Below are 19,151 nucleotides of genomic sequence, written 5' to 3' on the forward strand. Positions count from 1 at the left end.
TTGGAGTGTCAATGGTTCATTTGAGAGATAGGTGGCGGTAATGCACTTATAAGTCTGTGATCCGCCATAAAGCCACAAGATCCAGATTACAGATGCAGGCTGCTGTGAAGCGCGTTCACAAGAGTTCTAACAGTTCGGACATTGTGTGAATCAGAGGTAAAACAAACGATATAAATACTGTTCAGTTTCTTGCACAGACCAATTGTTTTGTGTCTTTACACATCAATGTATCGTCACGAGCCACAGGGTTTAATTTGGATTTTTCTGTGCATGTTTTTTTTCTCTCATAGATTCTGTTACCATTGCCAAGCTCTGTACTGCTGAGAGACTGCAACGCCTGAAGCAAAAAATCATAATTTGTGTTCTACTGAAGAAACAAAGTCACTTACATCTTGGATGCCCTGGGGGTAAGCAGACAAACATCAAATTTTAATTTTTGGGTGAACTATCCCTTTAAGTCTGGTCCACTTATTCTGGTTAATAACTTCCCACTTAGACTGGAAGAGACTGTTTGATCAATATGTCACAAGACCAGCCACAGTCACAGCTTGCTTTGTATTTTCATGTTGTTTAAGGGCAGGTAAATCTGAGTTTAAAATGAAACCACTGTTAAAAATGTTCTGTTTTGCGAACAACATAAAAGTAGAAAGCAAGAAGAAGAAAAAAAAAAGAAAAAAAGACAAAAGTAGAAATATTTATAGATTATTTATATTTAACGACTGCTGGATCTATCGGCCTGAAAAGTGAGGTTAGGCAACAAAGTGGAACACATAGTTCTGTTCGAGGATATCTAGTTTACTCTATGTATCGAAAAATGCACCACAATTCAAATGTTTAGGATCAAAAATTTAGAAAGGTTTTTTTTTAATCTGAGACCAGTTTCGTGTAACTCATTGTCAAATTTGATGGCATGATGAGTCTGTATTTCTGCAACTATATTAACACCAAGCTCTATGTCATAATCATTTGATGGTAGCGCCACCTATTGGTCAAAAGTGATAAGCAATTATGTCAAATTACAAGTGATTGTATTTTTGGATTTTAACCATTTTGCTTAAAATCATCAAAAATTGTCTTTAATTACTAACTCTTTCAACTCGTCTGATGCTTCCTGTCGTGCTTGCTTAGCTTCTCATTGCCTCGGTTGTGCTTGGCCCCTTAATTGCTGCTTGCAGTTTAATTTTAATAATATTTCACAATATTACTGTTCTTACTAGATTCTTTCAGTTTTTACTACTGTTTCTATTTTTGATCAAATAAATGCAGTCTGGGTGAGCATAAAGACTTCTTGAACAGTATTGTTTCAAAAATTTAGTTCAATTATGATCACTTTTAGGGGGACTGATTAAAAAAAAAAAAAAAATTAATCCATGGCTCCTGAAAGATGCTAACCAGTTAGTTTGGAACTAGTTATTTAATCAGCTCGCACCATTTTTGTATAAGACGATCAATGAAGGAACTGTGGGTGGTCCATAATTTGTGAGACAGAAAATCATTATTGAGATTTTATAAACTATATAACAGCTGGAGCTGATTGGCCAGTACAAGTGTATGTTAAGAGACTTAAAATTGTGACCTCCTGCTCTCAAAGCGCTTGCAGATGTATCTCTGGCTTGTCTTGTAGAATTAATTATGAATGAAGATAGTGAGAGTTTACCCACTGAATGCTTGTGTTTGCCAGTGTTTATCCCTGGCAAAGTTGCCTCTGGCTGGTCTTTGTTTAGCTCACGCACTTCTAGGAGACAAGCTCTTGGCTCTATCCACTCTACGAAGGAATCATTTGGGCCACACTTATATGGGCACAGGGCCCGTGAGGAGACAGATGTGAATTGCGAGCTCAGACTAGCTCTCTTTAGTCATGTGGGTGTGACTGTTCCTCACCAGATGTAGAGCTGAAATGAGTTGTGAGATGTGAATTGGCAGTGTCCAACTTAGAGCTTAGGTGTCTCACATTAGTCATTTTGGGGTTTTGAGTCATGAAGTTCAGGCTTTGAAACAACTAAAACATTTTGACTAATGGAAATGTTTTTAACTACTTGTTTAATATGTTGCACAGCCCCCAGCCGCCACAGCCTAAAACTCCAGAGGTGCCCTGGTCTGAGTCCGGCTCGGAGGTCTTCCATCTGACCGATGAGTCTTTTGACACATTCCTGGAGGAGCATCCTTCAGTCCTGGTCATGTTCTACGCTCCCTGTGAGTATCAACAACACTGCTCTTGCAGGATTTAGGGTTTGAATGGCTTTAAAATTTAAAAGTAGCCAAAGGACTAGAAAATTCTGTTACCCTCATGTCATTCCAAATCCATATGACTTTTATTTATTCTTTGGAATGCAAAATGTTTTTTTAGATTTGGACTCTATTGACTTTCTTTACATGGACAAAAACAGTTGAAACTTTGTAACCTTCTACCCTTTGAGTTCCACAGAAGAGAGAAAGTTCTGCAAGTTTGGAATGACATGAGGGTGTCTAAATGCGGACATAGTTTTAATTTTGGGGTGAACTTTAATTGTTAGGATTATGTTTGCTTGACAAGCCAGTTGTCAAAATCACTACATTATAATTATGTTTTGGACATGTTATTATGATAACAATTATAATTCTTTGCACGCATATTAAGGCAGAACTGGTTGTAGTTATTGAAGTACAATGGAGTATACTGAAGTACCATGGTATACTATTTAAGAATGTAAATTCATATACAGTATACCATGGTCCTCAATGATCCATACAGCCTACTGTCAAAAAATGCATATACTGTACAATGGTTTATACATGGTCCTCCAATTACCTTTTTTTGAGTGAAGTCTAATTTGAACCACTGAAGAGGTCAGAGAGAGGCAAACAAAAGCTTCTCTTTATGTTGTTTGAATTTTGTCTATCAATTTTATTCTCAAATGTTTCTACCTGATGCCGATTAGCTGATACGAGTATGTTGGTAGTATTTTAGTTTCTTGGGAGGTTGCTTTTTTAGTGATTGAAGGAAGATGGCTCTCAGCTTTCATACATTTTTGATCAAACACCTCTGATAGAACATATTCATTTCCTGTATGGCACAGGGTGTATACTACCAACCCACCACTGAGCATATGTGCACATACTCTCTCCACATTAATACACTCTCAAGGTACCGGATGACTTGTTTACATTCTCATCAACAAGGTCAAATGCAATATCCTTGTTTACACACAAACATCGCTTCACATGCACTCAACTATCAAAATTCCAATGACTACATCGGCTAGGCCTCTCAATGCACACTCTTGAGTTTGTCAAAAAAATAAATAAATGATGCTTTACCTGCATCAGATTAACTAGACAAAATGCATGCTGATGCTCAGTGTGCAGTTTCATGACTTGATTTTGAGTCACCCTTAATAATAATAATAAAAAAACTCTTGTACATAGTTCTTAGCAAAAATGCAAACCATTTATGAATCAGTGGGGTGATTTATTCATATTCCCATAGTGTAAATAAATACATATTAAATCCAGGCTTGACTAAGTGAGTTCTGGCTTATGATTACTGGAAAGGCTTTTATGATTATGTAATAGGTGGGGAATTGGAAAGGGATCTCTTTAGTGGAAGTATAATTTCTTTCCAGATGAGTGCTGTTTGTGATTATGATTGACATGTTGTAGTCCTTTATGGATATTGAGTGGTTGTTTTTGTGCTATGTCAATTATGCATAACAAAAAACTTAAACCGGCCTAAGATGGTTTGCTGTTTTATGCTGGTTTGGCTAGCTTGTTGACCTCTCAACCTGGTCAAGTTAGTGTTTAGCAGTTCAAGTACCCAACAAAAAAATGTTTTTCAAGTGTTTATCTTCACCACAGCTGCATGCATTTAATTAAAAATACAGTAAAACTTAATTGGGAAATATTATTAAAACTTAATAACTGTTTTGTATTTTAATATATCTTAAAACATAATTTATTCCTGTGATGGCAAAGCTGAATTTTCAGCAGTCATTACTGTTATTATTAATATGCTGATTTGACTCAAGATATCACAATTATTCTCATAATTTAGTAATATTATCAAATCTGGTGATTGTGAGCTGATCAGATTTCATTGTTATCATAAGTGCATATCAACTTCAAAGCAATACTGTAAACATTTTGTAAAAACATTTTCACATTCTCAATTTTTTTTTTCAGGTTTATGATGTTAAAATGATTCACATGCTGATTTTCTTCATTGTGATGGTTTTTAGGGTGTGGCCACTGTAAGAAGATGAAGCCAGAGTATGATGAAGCTGCTGAGATCCTCAATAAAGAGCCAGATGTGAGTTCCTTGATTCAAATTCTCTGACATATAGGGAATGGATAATGTGCATATAATTGCACTTATAAAATTCAAACAGACTTTGCAAAAGACAACATGGAGGCAGCAGAACTCCTGTGTACTTAATGAAATGGTTCTAGGTGTGTAATTGTCGCTTTGAGGCATTCCTCATAAAAAGTGTGTCCAATTGACTTGATTAAAATAAGCCAACTGTAATTTTCCATCATCCTAGACAATTTGATAACACCCGGCGGCAAATCCAAAAACGTTTTACTCTTTCAACCTTCGATTCAACATTTCCATACTTGCATGACATGGTAATTTTTAAGGCTTTAAACTTATAACTTATAAACAGTTCACAAACATCTCTGGCCATCTCTGGCGAGTGGTGTGTTTCTCATTTTCCGGGTGTGTCCGCAGTGCTGGCTCTGTTCTCTAGTCCATAGTTGCAGGCCAATTGCAGTCACCAGAGCCTTATAGTTGGAGTATTTATCTCATTTTCCTTTTCCTCTGTGCCGTCCCTCTAGCCTTCAGCTTGGAGCTACTCGGAGTGATGCTCTTCCCAGAGTTCAATAATGACACGTTATGCATTATCTAATGCATGCTCTAGTCCTCACATCTTCTCCCCCGAGAGAGCTGAAGTCATTTATTTTTCTCATTCCTTGCGCTTACAGCCCTACACACTGCGTACATGTCAAGATTTTTTTCTTTTTAAAGCATTTTCAATTTGCATCTTGCTGAGACTTTGAAAAAGGGATGTTTAATGTGAATATATGAATGTAAGACGGGGGTTATGAATATGACATTTTGTAAGTGGATGGTGGAGAAATTCAAGCGGCCATGCTTATCTCTCAAGTGTGTTGTTGAAATGTAGTGCCGTTACTTTAATGAAATGTGTTTGTGTGTTTGTTGTCAAGTTGTTTGGTTTGCATACTCTTCTAATTAGCTCACAGCTCCGATAGCTGTCCATAGTTTATTTGGCCCTTGCAGGGTTGGCGCCTGAACTCGAACACAAATCCTTTGTTTGTGATAATGACCAAGACTCTCATCATAAATATAAGGTATCCCACTGACAGATGTGTGCAAATAGAGGGTGTTAATTGAGTTTAAGCTGAGGAAACATTCATAATGACAGTCTATTTTGCAGCTTTATAACAAAGCTGTGCCAAATTGTGCTGTCATTTAATCAAAAAAAGCTTGCCTGTTGTCTCCAGAACTTCAACAACAAATTGATTGCATTTAAACCGAGGATTTCATAAATCTGTCTAAATAATAGGCCTTTGTGTAAATATAATTTTCTGCAATTTGTGTAGATGACACTCAAAGTGTTTGTTTCTTTGCAGTAGTGCTCTTTGTGTCTCACTCGACATAAAGATATGATATTTCTCAAACAATCTAAATGCACTGTTACTATGATGCATAATACAAATATTTTTTGTTGTTGTTTTTAAATCACATTAATTGACAGGTTAACTTTAACATTCCTAATTTAAACCAGTTAGATAAAGAAATAAACATATTCTGTCTTTATTCAAAGAAAGTGGTTTTAAAATCTATGGTTTGAACATGAATTTAAGGGAACTGATTCCTATATCCTCAATCTCCTTTCCTGATCTTCAGAAATCGTTGAATAAATATGCATCTCATCTACTCCACCTACAGGAGGTCCCTTCAACCACAGAACACAATCAATATTAAAATGGCAACTTGCTCTGTTCTCAAATTGCCTCATGATTTTAATTAAGTTGTGAATAGACATTTGAAACCTAATGAGTTCCATAATTGCTGGAAAGTTTTTAGAGAGTGATTTGGGTTAAAAATGAGCGTCTCTAATCAGCTTGGCACCTCAATCACATTTATCCTTTTGAAAAAGAGCAGTTTGCAATGCAATGGACTAACAGTGTTCAACATTTAGGATCTGTTTGCACATTCTAGATAAATCTGACCTATTAACTGTCACATAACACACAAGCTGAAGCTTTAAGCTGAAAGTAAACAGTGCTTTTCTATCTGTGTATATTCGTATTGTTTCAGAGCCCAGGTGTATTGGCAGCAGTGGATGCCACCATTCACAAGTCCATCGGAGAGCGGTTCAAAATCTCAGGCTTCCCAACAGTGAAGTACTTTGAAAAGGGGGAGGAGAAGTACACACTTCCTCATCTACGGAGCAAAGACAAGCTCATCGAGTGGCTGCAGAAGTGAGTTCAACTCTGCTGTTCAGTGATTTACTGACCATCAGCATGGGAAATTAAATTAAATCTATATTAATTCAGTAAGTTGTTGCAACTAGAGATATTCTGTTAACTTATTAGTAGTTTTTATTTATATTTTTACTGTTTTAGTATTATATTATTATTGCATTTAAATTATGGTTAGGCCAGTTAAATATTTGGCATATGAATAGTTTGTTCACTGTATAATAGTAATAGTAATAATAATTTATTGTTAATATTTTAGTATAATACTTTTATTTTTTGTTATATTTTTAATTTATTATTATTGTATTCTGCCCTCTTTCTCTATTGTTCCTATAAAAGTGTAAAAAAAAAAAAGGCCTTGAAAATATGCTGTTTCTGCAGTGCATCTCTGCAGAAGCATTATTGTACAAAACAGATTAAACACAATGGCTGTTTTTGACTAGATGTAGTTGTTTATGTAGGTGGATGGAGGTCTACATGGGTAAATGCTTGTTTTTGCTTTCGTTTATTTCTTCACACGTTGTAATATTTATTTGTGATGGAGGTGGATGCAGTGCTCAGATAAGGTCAGGTACAGATGAGGCAGAAATTGCTTTTTGTTGAGCTGCACTTCCTCTTTGCAGTCTCTTAACTCTATAAATAGTCAGGAAGGTCTATTATAAATGGTAAAAATGTGCTCACTTTGTGATTATGTTTTTTATGTTAAAGTGGTAACTGAATGTCAACTAGTTAGAACAAGTATTAGACTTCTGAAAAAATAATGAGAGTGGAGAATTGTTTGAAAGGGGCCACATACATTTGACTTGGAGATGATTTTCATGCATTACTGAACTTCACACTAAGAGGGCCACATAAATGACAGGGGTTCAGTCAATAGGAACATGCTCTCGAAAAAACACACTGAGTGATTCTAAAGAGCGACCTGCGTGTGTGCTGGGAGCTTGAGAATTTACTTTTACACTGTTGTCTCCCTTGATTCTTTGGGATGTGTTCAGCGGAGCTTGACTACAATCAATCACTGCTAAACTGACCTCTCAGTGGAAGAGCTTGCCCTTGCTTTGATCCTAGAGCAGTCCTTCTGTGCGGGCATCAGCTATGAGTTTAAGTGCCATCTCACAGGTCCCGGAACAGCAGGGCCGAGTGTGTTGTCAGACTCATGGCAAATACTGCAGATTTATAGTCATGCAATAAGATAATACCATGGGACATGGGAAGTCAGGAGAGCCCTAGTTTGGGTTTTGTTTAGTCCTGAGGTGCAGTCATGTTTGAAATTGTTTATTGTGCGATATGCATATAAAGTGGGCTTAAAAAGCATTAGCATTGCAGTAACAAAATGTCAAATCATATATATATACATTGTCATACAAAGGTTTGGGGTCAGTATGATATATGAAAAAAAAACTCTTACGTTCACCGAGGCTGAACACCAAGAAATTAATACTTTTGTTATTATAGAAATTATTTTATGTAATTAAATTAAATTCTGGCTTTAATGTCTAAATACTTTGGCAGCCGTTCTAATTACATTAATTCTTATTACATCAGCATTTTATTCAGTATATTACAGTGATTATGAATATTTTCACAGTGACCTAACTTGGCTGTGAGTGTTACAGTTTCTGAGATGTCAGCCTAACAGCTTACCTATTTAATCACAGGCTCTTTCTCTCAGTCCCCAGGCCCCACCTCCTCCAGAGAAGTCCTGGGATGAGATGCCATCCAGCGTGAGCCACCTGGGAGCTGAAGATTTCAGGGAATTTCTGAAAAAGAAGAAACACGCCTTGGTCATGTTCTATGCTCCATGTAAGCCTTCTGTTCTTTCAAAAATACTGCAGCTGTAGTTTTGGTCTCAAAGCACGTATCCAGGCTTTTCATAAACCTTTTAGCATTATAGGAAAATGAATCAGAATTCTGTTGCATTCTCCTAAAGCACTGAAATGTGCAGGTGGCGTAACATCTGCCAAATGGCACCATAGCTTACTACATATAGCTATTACCATATTTAAAATATTTACAATAGGTCATAACAGTTAAATATGATGTATATTTCTGATATGGTGAAAACCATTTTAAATGTTTAGGCTCGAGGAAGCAAAGGGAGATTAATTACTTGTGTATCTCTTCTTCCTCTGTTATTATTTGTGAAGACAAACACAGTTTAATGCAAATCATTATAATTCATCTGAGTTGTATAGTCCTTTTTACATATTACATATTAGTCCATGAATAATATGTTTTACAAAGAATAGTGTCTTACACAAACACATCAATAAACAAGACAAAAGTGACATTGGCAAGAAAAAAAGACAAACAACCAAGATGGTTAAGATTTTTGCCTGCCTTGAGTAATTTACACACACATATACACATATACATATATACACATATACATATATATATATATATACACACACATGTAAATCACTCAAGGCAGTTCATATGACAAGACTGAAGCTTGTTTCTCTTGTATATTGTACATTTGCGACAAACAGCCCCAGATAGGAGCCAACTTGTTGTGACAGTCTGGCCAACCAGTCGTCAGGTCTGTGCATTGTCACTAGCAAGAGAGCAGCAATGAGCAACAGCCAATGAAAGATGAGGGCTAGAAAGTGGGAAGCAGGAGCCAAAAACAAAACATCAAACTGCTGCCCACGTCTCCCCCAACACGGTCTCATCTTATTGGCATTCAGCTCATTTTCTCCTTTTTCTTCCTTCATGTTGTTTGTTGACATGTTGTCAAGAATGGTAGTGTTGCTATGTGCTTGCGTTTGTGTGCAAACAAATCTCAGGATCATAGGAATAGACAGGGAGACTGATCTTGTAATTTGATGCACGTTCTCTGCTGTTCATTGAGTAAAGTTTGTACCAACATGACATAAAACAATGTTTTGTAGTGTACTTGGCCTTGTTAACTCCTATACTTGTTAAAATATCCAGATGCATTGCAGTAATGAAAATTTATGGGAAAATGTACTTAAGTTAAAATAACGTTACAATGTTAAAAAAAAACATAATGGTCCCATTTTTTTTGGTATGTTATTTATTTTAGTATATACGAATTATATAATTATGTAATCCATTTCATTATATATTTTTCAATTTATGTATTTTTGGATTTTGGGTATGTTTTCCCCCTTTAAATAACAGCTGACTTGTGCTAAAATTTGCATCGCTCATTGTACATTTTTCTGTCTGTGCAGCACCACTGTTGTTTGTGCACACATTTGAGAACATAATTTCATATTAATATGCCCTTTTTTGTTATCATAGCTGAGGCTTGTAACTTAATTGCAGCATGTACTCAATGAACTCAATGAACAATGCTGTAATTATTTGGCATTAGACTGTATTGTGTCATACTCCGCATCTACTGACCTCTCAGTCTCACTGGATCCCTTAATTACAGCTTCTTTTAGGTGTAATACAAACGGAAATGACAAACGTAGCTTTTGTATTGGGTATTAAAGACTGATAAACAAAACACAAATGATGGTGTGAATAGTGCCCATTTAAAACAAAGCTATGCAGAGCTTTATTGAATGATTACATCAGTGTTGCTTTGTTCTGGTGAACAGCACCATTCGATGAACGCGATAGTTGGCAGCTTTCATCGCTGTGAAGCAACTTTCTTCTTAATGATAGGGCAGGTCTTCGCATTTGTACAGAACTGAAGGTTTAAATATCACCTAGCTACCCTGATAATAGTGGTAATTCTCTGGAGCGAGCATGATAGTTGAAACAAGATGTTCTTATCAGAGGTTATCAAGCAGACTCGAGGGCTTTAGTTCTCACAAGCCACATCCCTTATGTCAGATGTCAGTGTCAAGTCAGTACACCTCCGGTGCATTCTGGGAATGTCTAGGGAGCAAACGTTTCAGTGCACTGGACTGACTTTGACACCTGGACCGCCCTAGAAATTGTTCCCAGGGCAACAACAACTGAACTAGAAAGCCCAAATTTTTTTTTTCATATGATGAAAAATTATTATACGCTGTTATTTTAAGTACAAATTATGACCACACTTTAACTTCGTGATTAGCGTATCTAGCTGGGCACTGAGACAGACTCGCATCGACCTCGCATGGGTTTGGAGGCCTGCCCAGCCTTTCTTCCCCTCATATAATGGCAACATGAGCCAAAAGGGAAGGTACACAACTTTATGCTCCATTATTTATAATGACCCTCATGCGTCTTAAATTAGACCCCTTGTTCCTCACACAAACAGGCCTTTGTTTGCTGCCCTGCAAATTATGACCGTGCCATTAACTGCCATATAAAATTCACCAGTTTCCAAAGTGAACTCACTTACTTTAATAACGTTCATTTTGTAACATAAAGTAGCACAAGTGTGTGCAAACAAGATTGCGTGACAACCTAAACCAGCACAGTAATGAGACGGTTGTCCCATAGCTGTGTAGCCATGCCATTTGGCTAGTTTTTAGCTTTAGGCAGCTGTTTATTCAGTGGAAGTTGTTCATTTGAAACATTTAACTCAAAATGCCATGCATAATTTATAAGAATAACACCCCTAGCATCAAAACCACCTCATAAGAACATGATGGAAATTAAAGTTTAGGAGTTATGACTAAGGAGGGTAGAAACTCTTGCCTGTTCTTTAGTAAATTTGATGGACACATATTGCCCCAGGAAAGCTCCCGCTGGGCCAAAAGTGACTTTCTACGTGCTATAAAGTTGAATTCTGTCAATTTAACCTGCTATATGCAGGCAGTAATAGATTACGTGCACATTTGTTTTTCTTAAGTTATTGTCATGGAAGTAATGTCTTTCTATTTGTAAAGAATTCAGTCATTGTGTTCTGTTCTTTTGCTTTAGTATTCACCTCTGTATTCGTCTGTTTGTGTACGCTGGGATATATCACCTCTTGCCATTCGTTCTCGGCATTATAAGGTGAGACAGCTCGATGAATACTTATATCTTACTGTTTTCCCCAGGGTGTCCGCACTGCAAGAACGCCGTCCCTCATTTCACCACAGCAGCTGAGCTGTTCAAAGAAGACCGCAAGGTGAGGCTCAACACCATTAAGGAGATTTCCAACCACTCTAAATAACAAACCCTTTCAAATGACTCCCAGGTTCTGTCAAGCGCAATCAAGTTCTCCCTCTCTCATTCAGACAGCCTTCACACATCCTAGAATTGAATCTCTTTTCATCTCCAGAACATTCACAAGGTCTTCAATGTCACAGTCACTGTGCTGTCTCATGCTGTTGACCTTCAATCTTCTACCTCACTTGTTATCCGTCTAGTGTTTCTCTGTTGATTTCTATATTATAATATGAGGCGTTCGGTGCTGCCTTGTTTTGTCAGTTCAAGTCAAGCACTCACTACAACACTTGTGTTGGTGTGTGGATGCTCGTGGCTTGTGGCAGAATTGTATTTGGATATTTTAGTCAGTTGCTCCATCTGATGTTACAAGGTTTATGGAATGTTTTTGAAAAAAGTCTCTTAAGCTCACCAAGGCAGAATTTATTTGATAAATAGTACAGTAAAAATAGTAATATTCGGAAATATTATTACAATGTAAAATAACTGTTGTTTATTTTTATATATTTTAAACTATAATTTATTTCTCTAATGGCAAAGCTGATTTTTTAGCAACCATTACTTCAGTCTTTAGTTTCACATGATCCTACAGAAAGTGTATAGCATTAGTATATAAGTTAGTAGTATATGTAATTATGTATTTATGTATGTTTATTGTAAAGTGTCAGCTATTATTGTTACTCCTAGCCCTTTCTTTTAAAAAGCATTTATTTATGCTTTTTTTAACAATAATAGAATTTTGAAAATAATAATTCCATACAACATCAGATCATCAAGGGCAGATCAAATCATTATGCAGCTCTCAGATGGCACAAGTTCAGAGATCATTGGTTGTTGCATGTCTCATGATGTCAGTTATTCTCTCTATTACTGTCTATAATTATTCTGTCTATTATAATTGTGTAATATTCCTTTCTCACATTCACTGTGCGCTTAGAGTTTGCTGTGATATGTGGCATTTTGTTGCAGACTAGGTGAAGACTTAACACATGAAGGCCTGCAAACTTAAGTCTTGTAGTGTGCTTGGCTTAACTTTTAAATTCACACATTGCATTCATTTTGATGAGTGCCGATGTTTCCGCTTTTTTCACACTTCAGACACGTCTCTCTGAGTAACACTCCATCTCAGGCTCCTACACACTAACATTTCATCAATCTCTAAATCTTTCCTCTTTCTCCCGAAACTTCTTTGAAAGTAGCTGTCTCTCTTTTGGATCTTCAGAGGCCTGTAAAAACATTTCCTTTGGCTTCTTTAACAGCAGACATTTATCACTGGCCATAAGACAGTGATGTTGAATTGTTATTTGCAAATGTCTATAATTCATCAGGCACAACGTCAGTCCTCTTCAATTTCCCTGTTGCTCTTGAGTTTAGACTTGCGCATAATCGTTATTCAGATGGACGGCATTTGGAAATTCACTTTGCCAAGATTCAAATGGAGCCAGTTTTGTTTTTTGTCTTAGTTTTTGCGCTAACGCCCTTAAAGATATTATTAAAAACAGATACTGTTTGTCTGAAGACTAAAAGCTCTGTTCATGAAGCTCCATCTACTGGTTTTTCCAAACAGTGAGCCACTTCACAGCATCCTTTAATACACAGCAAGTTATTTTCCCCACATGCATAAACCTCTGCTTCTGTCTATCAGTCATTGCATCTTTCGGTAGAACTGAATTCATAAGGCATATAAGACCACATGAGCATCAGAAGCTTTTTATTATTCACACATTACATCACGGGGTTGTTGAATGCTTGGTTCAAATTGGTTGACAAACATTCTAAGGTGTGCAATTCTTTAGGTACAGCTATGAAATGGTTCCTGGTCTGGGGACCACATTACAGTTTCATATTACTTTGCCCAAAAAAATTTTAGCTACTTTGAAAGTCCTTCCAGCCTAAAACAGCAAATTAACCAAAACCCACAAAGACTAACCAAGAAAACAATTATGACAAACAATAGGATAAAAATTACAGTTTTTCCATGTTGTTCCCCAATAAATTACCTTTTTATCTATGGAAAGCACACTTTTTTTCTTCTCTCTCGCTCTCTGCATGCACACACATACTAGTTATGTTTCCATCCAAAGTTGCGAATAACTTATTGGAATATTGCATAAAATATTTACAAATAAAGCATCATTTACGTCCAGTGAGTCAAAGAGAACAAACTTGTCACTGGCATTAAAGTAGGAGAAGCCACTGAATACAGTAATTTTCATAAATAATAAATTACTTGCACCTCAGAGCGAGCAGATGAAACAATAAATATGGTCATTGCTTTAGGAGGTGGATGCCTGCTGTATGGGAATGCAGTCGTGTAAGTCAGTTAACCTTTATAACCTTTATACAAAAATATTTTGACGACAGAATGTTCAGGCATTTCAGAATGACAATAACAGCATTTCAGAAGCTGTATGTGCAGTGAGATTGGTCTGCTGGTTAGTCAAGTTATGCCATCTCATCGCACAAAATCTCATGAATTTATTGTTGCATGTACAGGAATTTATTCGATCAATTGGTTTCCTTCTCCCATTATTCACATTAACTCTTTTTTTGCACAAAACCCACCTAAAGCAAGTGTAAAATCTTTATATATATATATATATATATATATATATATATATATATATATATATATATATATATATATATATATATATATATATATATATATATATATATATATATATATATATATATATATATATATATATATATATATATATATATATTTAGCTTTTCCATCAATCATTTCTGGCTCCATTTCTGATGCAATACTTCAAAATGCGCATAAAAACAGGATGATGGAAGCATAGCTACTGTACAAACACACACTCACACACACATTTGCAAGCTCTAAAAAGACATCTTGAAATTAGCAACATAGGCTTGGGATGAGATGAATAAGAAAAAAGCATTTTAAAGCTGAACGATGTCTTGGGGTGTGATAACCGTGGTATAAGTGAAATTGCTTGACTCTGGGCCGTTCAATTATTGTAAAATAATGCATGGCTCCATTACTACCTCGGGTGTGCATTATTTTTCAATAATTCAACAGGCCATTGTCAATTATTCCTTAGTTCATATCCTGTATATGAAACTGCTCACTCATTCACTCATCCATTATTCACTACATAGTGAACACCATACTTCACTATATAGAGAAAAGCTGAGGGAAAATGAGTTACATATGATATCAAGGACTTCCATGAACGCTTCCAGTCTCACCTCTCATACTGAAATGCATTTCCAATTTTTTTATTTATGATTTATTTATGAACATTTTTAGGATGTATTCAAAGATAATGAATATAGGATTAGACAGAAATATAAATTTAAAGGGAGATAGAGTTTTAACATGCAAGACATATTTTAGTAAATAATGTGGATGAAAATGTGGATGACGGCTTTTCCAATGGAATAAAATTAGTCGTCTTGCCTTAATTCCAATAAAAATGAGTGCAATAGTAGTAAAGATTAGATAAGAATAGGGTAGCTCAAAAATTTCATTCAAACCACACATGGATGTAGTTTGGATTGGGTTCACTTTTCAGGCTACAAAGAGTTGAATATGATAAACAATCAGATTCAGCTTTTTTTTTTAGGATTCCCCAATATGCACATCAGTTTTTATTCACTGATGCATCAAAGTAATTCTGGCCTAATGGTTAGAGAGTTTGACTCCTAACCCTAAGATTGTGGGTTTGAGTCTCGGGCCGGCAATACCACGACTGAGGTGCCCTTGAGCAAGGCACCGAACCTCCAACTGCTCCCCGCGCGCCGCAGCATAAATGACTGCTCCAGGTGTGTGTTCACGGTGTGTGAGTGTTCACTGCCGTGTGTGTGTACTTTGGATGGGTTAAACGAATACCAAGAATTCTTAACAATACTCACCAGGATGTCACGTCACTCACTCAATCAATCACCCATAATCACCAACTCACTCACTCACTTAAAAGGTCAGTTGAATTTGCAAATAAATGTGACCCTGACATTCTAACGAGGAGGTTTGTTTAATTTTATCAAGGGTTTGTGTTTCTGGTTCCACTGTTCATCCTCTGTTCTCATTAGTGTTCATTTCCTTTATGTACAGTGCATTAGTAAACATCTTGAATGGCCTTCTAGCAGAAAAAGGGGTTTGAACCTCATTCCTTCAATTCTTAATATAAAGCCTCTTTGCACGCTATTGTTTCTGCTTAACTATTAAACAGTTTTGTTTTTTTTTGTTTTTTTTTTGTAGTGAAAGCTAACAGATGCAGTCCAATTAAATACAACATACATCAATTGTGGAAAAAGGCTAATGGTTTAAATCCTAGTCTTGGTTCAGATTTTTAATTTTTTTTGTTGACCTGTTTTAACTTAATACCACCAAATGGAAATAACTTATCTTCTGTAATATTCATGAGCTCACTGGCCGTTTCATTTCCTGTGCGCAATGACCTGGGCTGAGGATGATAATTACTCTCTGAGAAGGATCTCTGTGCCTTTGTGAATGACTTATTTATTTTTTTTTTTTTTTTTAACCTCATCCATCTCATAAACCACACTCTGTAAGCACGAAATCCTTAGTTTCCATGAGTCTTATGTTGCTTTCATCCGCTTATTGGTGAGGTTATAGAAAGATCAGTCAAGTGTCGAGAGGGTATTCCACCAACACGAGGATCGATATTAGAATTTGCTGGCAACCAAATGAACAATCCCTTTCCTCTCCGTTTTCTCCTGCCAATATAAAGACAGAATAATCACAAACACATTTATGTCAACCTCCAGTGAAACCCTGTAATCTTGGAGGATAATGTTTGATTGGTGCACCAGGATCCTTGGCATCACTTTTTATGCAAATCATTTTTGTCTTAAAAGTGAGAATACTACATGCCAATTTCATTAGATGAATTAATTCGTATTCGCGGCAAACATGGTTGCCATGAAGATAAATATTTAGTTATGCAAATAAGACTTTTTGTTTTCACCTTTCGAGTGATAAAATGCATTGAATACCATTTGACAGGACTAAAATATGCCTTGACAGCATCTATTTTTTTAGTCGAGAAAAAAAGACTAAAATATGCCGTTCGTCAAGAGACATTTATGGTTCATTTGTTTTGTGTTCCGCTAACTGCCGTCCTCAGATATACCAAGCATAAATCTTTGCTCTTGTTTTAATGTTGGGGTGTTTGCTATATTATTTTATCCTACGCTGCTTTGAATGGCCTTTCTTGACAGGAATGTATTACTCATTTTTCATTACCCTATAAAAACGGCAGGCTAAATTCAGGACGTAGGGGTGCAGCGAGCGAAACGGTTCAGTCAGTGCCAAAGCAGCTGTGCTGTTAGATTTCACAGTTACGTTTTCACACATTAAAATATCTACTCCAAAGGGCATAGAAGTTTGATTTTTAGGTGCTATTGACTGTCAGCTTCAGGGTTTTTATATGTTGCTGTCATTCCTTCTTAATTGTTTTTGCCATATCAGAAGGTTTATATACAAGCCAATGGTCATCAAGAAGATTCAGATGTGCTGCCATGCAGTCTTGTGGATTATTGAGTAGTGTTTTACATCTCTGTAAATTAGCCCAATAGAAACTCAAAGCAATGTTCAGTTCAGTCCCTACACTATGCAATACGTATCAGTGCAGTTAGGCTGTTTGATTGAAAATGTGTTTCAAATATACAGCTTTCTCTAGGGAAAGTAAATCCTCCCAGGAACTCGGCACAATGGGTCTCCAAGGGGCTCAGGAGCGTAAACAATGAAACCATGATCAGACAGCATAATTCCTCACCACACACTACATCCTGCACAACTCTCAAACTCATGCCCTTTTTACTGTTGGAAAAAAAAGTGTGCTTTTATGTTTCCAAAAAGCCCTGATAGATGCAACCACAGCTCTGTATATATCACATAACCATTGTAATACTATTTGATACAGCATACTTAGGGGAAGTAAGGGTATTTAATCTATGACAGAACTGTTTCATGTCAAAATAATTATGCTTTAATTCCTTTCAGATTGCATATGCTGCAGTGGACTGCACAAAGGGACAAAACCATGAGTTGTGTAAACAGGAGGGGGTTGAGGGCTACCCAACATTTAACTATTACAACTATGGGAAGTTCAGTGAGAAATACAATGGGGAAAGAGGGGTAAGTGCTCTTTAATGTGAGTGATTTGTAATTAATACAGTGGCCCTGTTAAGAAACACATAAAAATGTATGAATGTTATTGTATATGACAGAACATCAAAGTTGAAATTTTAGATCAAAGAAAGCACAAGCACACTTTTCAAGAAAAAGCTTAATGGGTTTGAAATTATAAGGATTGGATCATGATTGAGATGATTGTTTAAACTGCAGACTTTACACTTCATCTAGTTTCAAGCACGTGTATATTTTAACCTTTTAATTATTTTTTTTATTTTTGTTACCCATTTTTATTTAATTTCATGGAAGTACTAGAAAAGAACTTACAAATGGGCCGCAGAGTGGCTTAAAACTAGGGATATGCCGGTATCAAATGTTCCTGTTGCGATTAATTGCTAATGCTTTTATCACGGTATACGGTATTATCATGGTATTGAAACTTAGTTTCAAAAAAGTGGTCTTAATACAGTATAAGATCACATAATTCAGTGGAGAAATAATAGGTATGTTATTCTGTATAAAGAACATGAGAATAAATCTGTTCTCAAATACCAACAATAACAAGAACTCGGCATCCACTTTCTTCTCTCTCAGGATACTCTTCTTCAGTGTTTGTTTACAAACAATAGTTTTCGAAACAGCGTCACCATTCTCACCATTTTGTGCAACAGCAGCTACTTAGGGCATGTGATCTAAGCTCAAATCTGATTGGAGAGCCCGTTGGAAAAAAATCGACACACAGGATGAAAACAAATCCTTGCATTTTCGAGCCACAAATGATCACGCCTGGTGTGAATAGCCCCATAGGGATCTTTTGTTTAGATAAGCATCATCACGCTGATCATTCGTGCTGAATTTTCGCTTTCAGTGTGAAAAGCCCTTAATTTATTTGCAAATGCCACCTTTATTTTGTCTTGGTTAATCTACAGTGGTTCTCAAACCTTTTACAGTGGCGTATCCCCTGGGGCATTTAACATTCTTCTGCATACCCCTCTCTTCCACTTAGATCACAGTCACACCTTTTCAGTTAAGGGACAATATTTGCCCCCTTAAATTGAGTCACAGGTGCATTTTTACCTTTATAGAGGCAATGTTTTTCTAGCCTTAAAATGTAAAAGTTTTTTTAAAAATGAATTTTACATAATTTTACACAACATAGCTGTAGGCTATGTTGGTTGGAGACACACACCAGCTCTGTTGCAGATTTCATTGGAAATATTATTTTGTTGCAAAATATTACTAATATTGACTATATTGTGTTTAAAATGTAGGCTACATTTTAAAATGTAAAATATTAATTAAATTTTTTTTGTTGTTGTTGAACTGTCGTATAAAATCAATGTCACATTTCCAATTGTTTGGATATTCAGGGAAAATTACATTCTTGCTCGTATTTTAAACATGATAAACAAAAACTCGCACAGGGAATATTTCTATATTGAAGAGAGTTTCTTAAATCGATCTCTATGTC

At 36.1% G+C, this 19,151-nt stretch overlaps 1 protein-coding gene across 1 annotated transcript in view; it reads left to right on the forward strand.

Moving 5' to 3' along the window:
• Positions 1 to 19,151, forward strand: part of LOC109088047 (protein disulfide-isomerase A5-like) — a 46,080-nt gene that overhangs the window by 24,419 nt on the left and 2,510 nt on the right. Inside the window, exons 11-16 of the mRNA XM_042731646.1 lie at positions 2,057 to 2,193; positions 4,215 to 4,285; positions 6,320 to 6,483; positions 8,156 to 8,286; positions 11,436 to 11,506; positions 17,549 to 17,683. Of these exons, the coding sequence (XP_042587580.1) occupies positions 2,057 to 2,193; positions 4,215 to 4,285; positions 6,320 to 6,483; positions 8,156 to 8,286; positions 11,436 to 11,506; positions 17,549 to 17,683 (709 nt within the window). The remainder of the gene's footprint in view (positions 1 to 2,056; positions 2,194 to 4,214; positions 4,286 to 6,319; positions 6,484 to 8,155; positions 8,287 to 11,435; positions 11,507 to 17,548; positions 17,684 to 19,151) is intronic.

This window comes from Cyprinus carpio, chromosome B9, assembly GCF_018340385.1.
Source record: "Cyprinus carpio isolate SPL01 chromosome B9, ASM1834038v1, whole genome shotgun sequence".
Taxonomy (NCBI): Eukaryota; Metazoa; Chordata; class Actinopteri; order Cypriniformes; family Cyprinidae; genus Cyprinus; species Cyprinus carpio.